This window comes from Rhyacophila brunnea, unplaced genomic scaffold, assembly GCF_057557595.1.
Source record: "Rhyacophila brunnea isolate RB1 unplaced genomic scaffold, BYU_Rbru_1.0 scaffold_7, whole genome shotgun sequence".
In the NCBI taxonomy this organism is placed as follows: domain Eukaryota; kingdom Metazoa; phylum Arthropoda; class Insecta; order Trichoptera; family Rhyacophilidae; genus Rhyacophila; species Rhyacophila brunnea.
This window is the reverse complement of record NW_028233339.1, coordinates 7,334,748-7,345,354: the sequence shown is the minus strand read 5'-3', so window position 1 is coordinate 7,345,354 and position 10,607 is coordinate 7,334,748. Positions and strand designations below refer to the sequence as shown.

General features: G+C 34.9%; 1 protein-coding gene across 1 annotated transcript; it reads right to left on the bottom strand.

Annotated features, from left to right (window-relative positions):
• Positions 1–589: 589 nt before the first annotated feature.
• LOC147064434 (uncharacterized) lies at positions 590–1,735 on the bottom strand. Its single transcript, XM_085957967.1, has 2 exons — positions 1,647–1,735; positions 590–984 (listed from the first exon to the last, which is right to left on the bottom strand). The coding sequence occupies exons 1-2, from the start codon at positions 1,719–1,721 to the stop codon at positions 637–639; spliced, it is 423 nt and encodes a 140-aa protein (XP_085814093.1). The 5' UTR covers positions 1,722–1,735; the 3' UTR covers positions 590–636.
• Positions 1,736–10,607: the final 8,872 nt, after the last annotated feature.

Here is a 10,607-nt window from a genome sequence, read left to right as displayed (position 1 = left end):
GCGATTTTTGGCTGCCGGCGGAACATTCACTGACTTGCATTATAGAACTGCGATTGGAAGACAAACTCTGGGCAAGATAATTCCCGAAACTTGCCAAGTCATCATTGACGTTTTGAAAGGAGAATATTTCAAGGTGTGTATTATATTATACGTCATCTAATAAAGTTGGGCAAATTTACAAATATATCATTAACAAGTAGACATTGGTTGGTCTTATAAAGTGAACGTTTAGTGGATTGTTTTACCTATATAAATCATAGACGGCAATATCATAAGAATGGCAGACAAGATGCATTTGAGATAGGTATATATATAGTCACAAATAAGGCCATCGTTGACATGCTAAATATTCAATAGACCATTAGAATGCTGTACCTAGCCAGGACTCTCCATATAGGCTGTAAGCAAGCTGCTTAATTATTCCTGTTGAATGTATTGTAATACTAGTCATATTCTTCGAAAAGCAAGCATGGAATTTGATTTCTAAATGAGGCCACATAATAATATAGGTTTGCTAACATAGCTCAAATACTTACCATTTGTTGTATCGCTTAAGCTAAGGTTTATAGGCATAAAAACAAACAAAAAAACAAATATTTTTACAAGATATTTATTCATACAAAAAACATTAATTTATTATACCGGCTTTTGTACATTTTTGCTTAATATACGATAAACTGGTTGAGTATGAACAGTAGTTGCTGGCGTTATTTTGTCACTTTGTCCCATAAAGGCAACTTCATGCATCAGCTTCTCGGCCAGCAATCTTTGTCCCTGTGACATCGATCGTAGTTTCATGGCCATCATTTTGCCAAAAACATCAAATTCATCTTCAGTCTTGCTTAGTTTGTCGGTGATTAATTCTAACACTTTGTTGGCGCTATCATTCGATTTTTTTCGTTTGAACGATGGGGGTTCTGGTGCTCTATTGAGATTCGACCTTGGAGTAGTCGACAACGTGGATGTTGAAGGCGAATATTCTATCTGTAAATAAAATGTTGATTATTTTTTGTTGCAGTTCCCTGATACGCACGAAGAAATGGAGACGATTGCAGAAGAATTTAATAGTAAATGGCAATTTCCAAATTGCCTGGGCGCAGTTGATGGGAAACACATTGCAATCGTGCCACCTGCAGGCGCCGGCTCCCACTTTTATAATTACAAACATTTCCACAGCATTGTTTTGATGGCGATTGCAAATGCTAATTATGAATTTATTTATGTTGATGTTGGAACAAATGGACGTATTTCTGATGGAGGCGTACTGAGAAAATCTGATTTTTTCAAACGTTTAGACGAAGGCAGATTAAAAATACCTGCACCAAAAAAACCTACTGCTAATTCTGATGCACTGCCATTTGTTTATATTGGCGATGAAGCCTTTGCATTACGTAACGATTTCATAAAGCCGTATTCACAAAGGCAATTAAATCACAGTAAAAGAATATATATTTATCGGACATGCAGAGCCAGGCGAATTATAGAAAATGTTTTTGGCATTTTAGCTGCTAGATTCCGCATTTTTCAAGCTCCAATAAACATGAAAATTGAAAATACCACCTATACCGGGGCTGTCACATGGCAAGAAAGTATGATAAGCAATAGATAAATTAAACCAATGTAACAATTTAGTTAAAATGTTTTACCTCAATACAATCTTCGTTGTTTAACGAGTTGGAGTAACTCTCATCAGGAGACATGTTTTCCAAATCGTCCACCATGCTGGATATTGAGCTCGATTCTGTAAAACAAAATGTAAATTGTTAAAATACAACATAATACTCAAACTTGTTTTTTATTATCTCTCCCCTAAGTACCCATTCCTTCATACGGTTAATATTGATATTGGTATAATTGGTGTAATCCAGTATATCGGGTATTTTCAAAATGTGTTTTCCGCTGTATTCCTCATAACCAAACTGTACCATTAATTTTGATTGATGATTGACGATTTATTGATTGTCTCTGAAGGAACCTAACTCGAGCGATTTTTGATTTTATGATCATTTCTTTTCTTCTTCTTTCGACCATGTCCGATCATAATATGGACCTCCACGGAGTGGAGGTTTGTATTGACAGATTTTGTTTTTACGAGAAATGGATGTCAGCCACTTGCTCAACATATTAGGTCCATACTCTGACTCATACACAAATTGAAATTCAATGTGTACTTGTCAGACCCAGGATTTGAACCTGGGACCCGACCACGACTCAATAAGCCGCGCTTCCACCGCCATGATCGTACCTATATATTATTATTTCTTACCTACCTCAGCAAAGAATAAATAATTTTATTGTGACTAGAAATGATTCATAGCTGTATGTTTTAATTGCTTAATAGTAGCTAATCTAATGCGATGTCACTTTCAGAGATACGACAATGTCATAGTCTGCACGTGTATAATAAATAGCTTTAAAGCATTCCCTCGTACCTATATATTATTATTATTTATTACCTACCTCGGCAAAGAATAAGAAATTTTATTGTGACTAGAAATGATTCATAGCTGTATGTTTTAATTGCTTAATAGTAGCTAATCTAATGCGATGTCACTTTCAGAGCTAGGTACGACAATTTCATAATCTGCACGTGTATAATAAATAGCTTTAAAGCATTCCTACGTACCTTCCATTTGGTCGTTCAAGAACTCCAAATTTTTATAGTACCACAGTTTGGGTAGATAAACTGCGTCTGTGCCGGCTCCGCTTCGATATGATGTCCTTACTTTATTTCTCTCCTTTCTGTAACCCGACCTCAATGTCTGTATTTTCTTTTTAACATCGTCGACCCTTGCCTGCGGCTCCACCTTGATTAAAATCTCCAAAAGTTCCGCATACGCCAAGGACTTGGCATCACGATTCTTGTATAGTGGGCTGGTCGTCTTCCACAACGATGGGTTGTCTTTAAAACAACTAATAAAATCTTCCAAGAAACTTTTCGAATGCACTCGTAGATCTACCATTGTTGTTATCGATGTGAGATGTCCGAACACTTTGAATGACAGTAAAATAATGATGGCGCTGTCGTCCGTCGGCATAGATATAAATAATGTGACGGTAAAGCGTGGTGAACGTACGAATTTCAGCGGCTCGGCGAGTAAAATATCAAACATGTTTGAAATCCAACGAGCCTGGTCTGCGGATTAAAAAGTCCGCAGACCTGGGGTGCTCCACGCGAAAAAAAAGTCCGAAGACTGTAAATCGTCTGACTTGCGTGCCAATGGAGCGCCGGCATAAGGACAGTGTTTCTGCATAGTGTTTTCTGCTAAGGAAATTTTAGTTATGACAAATGTTTCAGCCTTTTCATTCCTATACGGAAAAAAAACATACCGGAAATAGCACCGCATAGTTTCGATTTTGTATGACGAAGTTCAGCTTTGGCCGGGTTAAATTATACCTAGCCCAGTGTTGCCAACCGTACTATAATTATAGTATTTGTACTATACTTTTGGTCCATGTACTTTTTATCAATTTTTTAATAGATATAAACAAGTAATAAAGGTATGTACTTAATTATAAACTGACATTGTAATACAGTTTTGGAGAAATATTATTGAGAATGAGTACCTAAATATTCATGGTATAATTAATTATTATTAACAAAATAAAAAATAATCAATTAAAAATTGCTACTGACGCTAAAGAAGTTATAACATTAACGAAGATAGTATATTATAACAATGATAAAATCAAGATAAACATGAATACAATATAGACAGGTAGATCTAAGTATTCCATAATTATTATCAAAATCCAAAAATAATCAACAAAACGTCCAGTAGCTACATAATATATAGTTGGCAAATCGATGTTATTAAATTAGAAAAAAATAATAAAACTAAAATAATTGAGCTCAGTACAAAAAGGTCATTTGTCAAATAACATGATTTTCCAGGAGAATTGTAAGTTTTTAGATAATATGGATTGATCAAAAAATATAAAAATAGTTTAAAAGCTTAAAATACACTATAAATGTATGCATATATTTTTGTGTTACACTTCACCTTAAGAAACTTAAAAATACAAGAATTAATAGTATGTAGTAACTAGGAAGATTTATAAATAATATTAAAAATTACATTGTCACGTACATTAATAAATATGGAATATATAAAAATAGAAAAAATATAAAAATAGTTTGAAGGCTTAAAATACACTATAAATGTATGCATATATTTTTGTGTTACACTACACCTTAAGAAACTTAAAAATACAAGAATTAATAGTACCTATGTGGCAACTAGAAAGATTCATTAAATAAAATTAAAAATTACATTGCCACGTACCTACATTAATAAACGTGAAATAACAGTTAGGGACAGTCGGAAGCCAACAGCGGTGGAGTGAGGTTGTACAACTTCGCTTGCGTATTCGGGACGCTATTCGCCTGGTTACTCGCGAACGGTTATAAATACGGGATACAACAAAAATAATATTGTTTGTAAATGAATTTGATAATAAACTCAACATGTGTGGTCCCATGTGATTTTGACAATCAGTGCCAGTGCTTGAGAAAAAGTGAAAAATATTTATTGTTGCACGGATAGTGCACTTTGTGCGGGGAGTGCGTCAAACGCTGTGAAGCGAGGGGTTGTCCACACTGTTTTTTGTTCACACTGTTGCGCGAATTCCAAGACCGCGTGAACGGCAAAAGCAATAAAATGGAAAACACCACGATGGAAGTGAATGAAACCAAAAAAACGAAGAAGAAAAGAAACGATGATGAAGAGGAAGTGGTTGGAGAAAAAGAAGAAGAATGGCAGACGGTGACCTCTGGAAAAAAACCCAGAAGAGACTCTGGGGTCACTCCAAAGGGAAACCAAAACATCGTCATGATAGCGACGGGAAGTAAAATTCCATTAAAATTAAAAATAGCGCAGATGCTGCATAAGGCAGGAGTAAAAGTACAGAAAATTTACAATAAAAATTTAAAGACGTACATCCAAGTAGAAGACGAAAAAGAAGCAGATAAAGTGAAACAAGCTGGAGAACTCAAAGATCTCGGTTTTGTGACCAAAGAGAATGACTCCTGCTCTTATGGAGTAATAAGAAAAGTCGATATTGATATGGACCTCCAAGAACTGCAAATGGAAATCAAAAGTGATGCAAAAGTAATCAACCTTAAGAGGTTGACAAGAAAAGGTGATACAGGAGAGCTGACAAAGACCTCGTCAGTCAGTATTAAATTTGGGGAGAAAATATTGCCGAGAACAATTTACATATATGGAGTCTCTTTTGCTGTAGAACCGTATGTATTCAGGGTTATGCAATGCTACAAATGCTGGCGATATGGGCATATCGCGAACAATTGCGGACGTACAGTAGAAACGTGCCCTAAGTGTGGTGAAAACCACAAAACCTGCGAAAAAAATGAGGAAATTACGTGCATCAATTGCAAAGGTAACCACGCGGCAAACAGCCAAAATTGCCCAAAGTGGCAAGAGGAAAAGAATTGCAAAGAAGCAATGAAAAAAATGAACATACCTTTCAAGGAAGCAAAAAAAAATATGTTAAATAATAGCTATGCTGACATATTAAAACAAAAAAAAATCGTAGGAAGAGATGAAAGCGAAACAATTCAAAAAACTAAGGAAAACAAAAAGAAAGAAGAAGCGGTGGTAGAAGCTTCAGGCTCAACAATAATATCTACAGGTAGTAGCGTAAAGCCTACAAAAAATAAGAAAAATTCAAAGGGGAAGACAGAGGTTAACGCGATGGGAGAAATTATGAAAGTCTTGCTGAAAGGGGGAGACTGGCAGCAGATCATTAAACAACTAATAATTAAAGCAGTGGACTGGGTATGCAAACAATTCAAAGAAGGACACTTAAAGGAAATTCTAGGGGAGGTTCTGGAGCAAAATGGATAATAAAAAACAAATTAGGATTTTACAATGGAATGCCAGAAGTATGAAGCAAAAAAAGGATGATATAGAACTCTACTTAATAAGACAAAAAATTTCAATAGCATTAATCTCAAAGACTTGGCTGAGGTCTGAATTAGACTATCTGAAATTCAATGATTACACGATGTATCGAAAATACAGAAGGGATGGATACGGAGGAGAGCGATTCTGGTGCATAAAACACTGGCGTCTAAAGAAGAAAGAAAGAAAGACGGAAGAGCTAGACAAAATAATTATAAAGCCATTTAACAGAATAGGAGTGAGGACCTGATCGAAGGATCCCCTTCTAGAAGAGAAGAGGCGATATGACAGCGAGTCGCAGTCAAAGCCTCGGTAAAATCACAAAAAAAAACAGTTAGGGAATTTGAAATTAGTTTGATTTAGTATTCTCCGTTATTTTTTTCCTAAATTCCTACTTATATTTTCAACAAAAATGACAACGTGTACTATATTTTTTCCCCAAATACTATAATTTTGGAGGTCCTGTACTATAATTCCACTTTGAAAAGATGGCAACACTGACCGAGCCTTGCAAAAGAAAGAACATACAAGCAGCGTTGCCATGTCTACTGAAATTTCAGTAGATCTACTGATATTTTTGGCAATATATTGAATCTACTGATATTTGCTGAAATCTACTGATATTTCTTCATTTCACAAAATTCCCACCAGCCGGGAAAAAAACTAACGGAACCTGCGGCCCGCGGCGAAATATTTTTCCTAAAAAAAAAACAAGCCGACCATGAAAAATTGGGAACCTGCGGCCCGCGGCCAAATTTTTTTCCACAACGAACGTTGAACCTCTTGCCGGCTCTTAAGCTTTGCTCGGACTGTTTCAGTGATTTAGTCGAGTAGCGAGTTTGTTTTTGTATAAAAGTTTTTTTCAATATGCCGAGACAGGCAGCAGTTTGGGTGCTTTTTACTGGTTCTCCGTCATCGTAATCTGTCAGTCGCCATTTTGAATTTTAGCTATCTTTTTGTCATCGAATTATAGTACGCGGTCCAAGCCATTATAGTATTTCGGCAAAAATTATAGAACGTTTAGAAAATGAAAGTTTTTTGTTTGTCACATAAACATAACGGAGAATTCGAGAAATTCCGATGCCCTGCTTAATTATAACACCTCTTACGACCGAAAAATGCTAACACCGGCCGCCGTCATTAACTGTCACGTTAGTTTTTTAGAGTAGGTACCTATACAACTCAAAACCACGTCCATAGACTAATATCGCACACTGAGATCTTATATTATTTATATTATACACCGTCCCTCGCTTCACACCCCTAACCAAACCGGCGAATTCAATTAATAAAAATTTTCAAAATTGTGGTATTTTTGACGTACTATACTTTTTTAATAGTACGCGGACGAAAACGTAACTTTTCGAATAGTACGCGAACCAAATGTACTATAATTATAGTTCGGTTGGCAACACTGCGCTCTCTGACAGATGACAGCGGCCGGTGGCGGAGAACGAACCAGTAAAAAGACTCGCAGTTAGTGACGATGAACTAATGAAGTGTCTTGAAAAATTCAAAAACGAAATTGTTGAAGATGTTCGGAAAGTGCCTGTTCCAAAAAATGAAGTTTATTTAAGAATGTCCAAGGAATTGAACTTTAAATTGTCTACAAAAGCTTTATATAATCTGTTGAGAAAAAATAACTGCGCATTATTTGTTCAATTGCCAGGTCAATACAGTGAACACGTTTCCACAAAACGGTTGTGCCCAATCGAAGACAGCCCTGATTCAGATTCTGAATCATTAAAATTTGAATTAAAATTATCATCGGATGTGTGGGAGCTGATCAAATCCCATAAAATTTTTGCTATAAGGAATGAACCCAATCGTCCCAATTTAAAATTTCGAACGCGTACTGTACCACCGAAAGGAGTTTGGACGCACATCCTCAACGACGAAATTTACAAACATAATCAAACTAATTGTATGTGGGTATTTCTAACAGGTGCTTTTTGTTTTCTTTGCGAAGCAAAATGCAAAGAATGTGGTGCGTATTTAAAATGTGTAATAAAAGAAAACAATAAGAACTATGATGGTGACAAAATAATTTCATGTGTAATCAGTGGTTACGATGTAAATTTTAAACATACACAACAATCAAAAAGGCATTTATCTGGAATTAAAAGGATTGAAGCGGCGAAAGAATTGGCTCATCAATCAGCAGTTGTGTATAAAAGACAGTTGGCGAACAATACAATGGCTTATGGTGATTTAGAACCCCCAACATTACACCCGGAACATATTTACCGTCAAATGAGATATGAAATAGCTACTGACAATCAACTGCACAGCAATGTGCTGCTATCAATCTGGCAAATGAAACATACATTGCCATTCTTAGGTGCCATCCATAATTGTGGACTTGATCCTTTTTTTGTCCACTATTGGACCAATATCACAAATGGACTTTTATAAACAATATAAAAATAAAAACTGGTCTGTACTATCACTGGGTGCAACAGGGAGTCTTGTGAAGCGATGGAACCCCAACCAAAGCCAATTGGTTACACGAGGGCAAAACGCATATTTTTATATGTAGGTGTGTTAAAAGTTAATAATATTAGCGGTACCCATTGTCATGTTACATTTCACGTAACATGGCTACATTTCAAACGCAGATATTAAAAAATAAATAATGTTAATTAAATAACAAAATTTGGCACAACCTTGTTAAAAAGTGTGTGTCAACCCTTGTTTCCAAGACAATGACGGTTAAAAATAGGCCAATCGGGTTTCTTCCCGCCTTTTTGAAAGCGTCTTGTCAACAAATAAATTATTTCCGCCCGCAAGATCCTCACTCCGAGATTAGATTCAGTACAGATCGGACGTGTTTGTTTAACAATTAGATACAGTTTCAACGCCATTTGTAGTTACTTCCTTTCGGACAGGGAGAAGGATTCGCAGTTCATAATTCCAGCCAAGATGAAGTTCCAGCCATCACAATTTAAACATAAAGTTAAGTAATAATTACCATCTTCCAACAAATGCTCTATGTCCATACCAAGTAAACGCTTCTCAAAGTTGTATTAAAAATCTGTATTTGTTTTAGTATGTTTTTAAATTTCAATGGTTTGTGTAATTAAATAACACTTTTCACGATTAGCTGTGTTCTTATTTTTATACTGTTATATTTAATTTGTAATTACACATCTTTCAAGGCGCCCAAAAATTATAATTTAATATTTCAACGAGTTTACAAATGACATTTTATTAGAGGTAGATAAATGATTTATAAGGCATTCTTTACACAGGGTTAAGTTGGCAGAAAGCCGAATCTTATAAGCTGTGAGATTAAATATTTCATGTTTTATTGATTGAATTAGTTGGCACTCTTATGTTTAATAATTGTGCATTACAATTATTAAACTTCTTTTACTATTATCATTATAACGTTACTATAACTATTTTACTCTTTTCGCATTTTTCTATTATGACACCCTGTAATCCAAATGATCTCACAAGCACACGACACATTTTCCATTACTTTTTGGTTAGAGCAATGGATTAAATCAGGTGCTGCAATACTGGATGAGATTAGACTCGATGGATCTTCCGCGCTAATAAATTCAGTTATCAATTGCTTTACCGACTGTAATAATATTAAAGAATACATCAAAAAAAGTATAAGACATCTGTCGAACAAACAATGTGAGAGGCCAAAATGTTTCATTCAAATTGATAGGAATCATTTTATATCTTCTGTTACAAAATGGAGATGTTTTTCGCAGATAGACAAAAGATTAAAGAAATTTTACTCTCACTGTATTGGGTTATTGGTGGACGAAACATCCAAAGCAAATATAAAATATGTCATAAAAAACATTGTATTCCTTGCATTATCTACCCATGAAAATATTCAAACTGATTCAGCTAAAAAATTCCTTATATCATAATATGTGGTGAATGGAATTTGTAACAATTTATTACAGTATGAGGAAGACAGTCATACTGATAGTGATGATAATGATGATACTGTTAATTTTGTAAATATAGACGATAATGAATGCGAATGGTTTGAAGAATATGTGAATAGTGTGAAAAGTGATATGAATAATATCGATAATAACCAGGATAATTTATATTGGCTTCCTGTGGGTCTATTCTATGCTTATCGACCGCTAAAGTGATAAAGTGATAAATATTATCAAACTTAGGGTAGGTTTGTATCAAAATATTAGCACTTATTGTAACAATTACACGAAGCTGGTTTTTATTGTTGCAATAAGTGCGATATTTTAACAGCACATATCTTGCTGCTGTTAAAATATCGCACTTATTGCAACAATAAAAACCAGCTTCGTGTAATTGTTACAATAAGTGCTAATATTTTGATACAAACCTACCCTAAGTTTGATACTATTTATTAATTTAGTGTTCAATAAGTATAGAATAGACCCACTGGCCTGGAAAAGCCATTAAAGAGCATTTGTTCTAAAATGCCGTTATGGACAGGCATCATGATACCGCTAATTAATGGCAGTAGTTGCGATCTTTCCTGCACTACCTCGAATGTGGAGAGTTATTTTAAAGATTTAAAAAAATTGACATTAAAAAATGTAAATGTGAATATCAGGGCAGATTTGTTTTTAAGCAAACATATATTTTCACTGGAAGGTCAGTTGAAAATTACGGCTTCGAAATATCACACTGCTCTCGGAACTCAAAAAAAAAATGATGATCTTC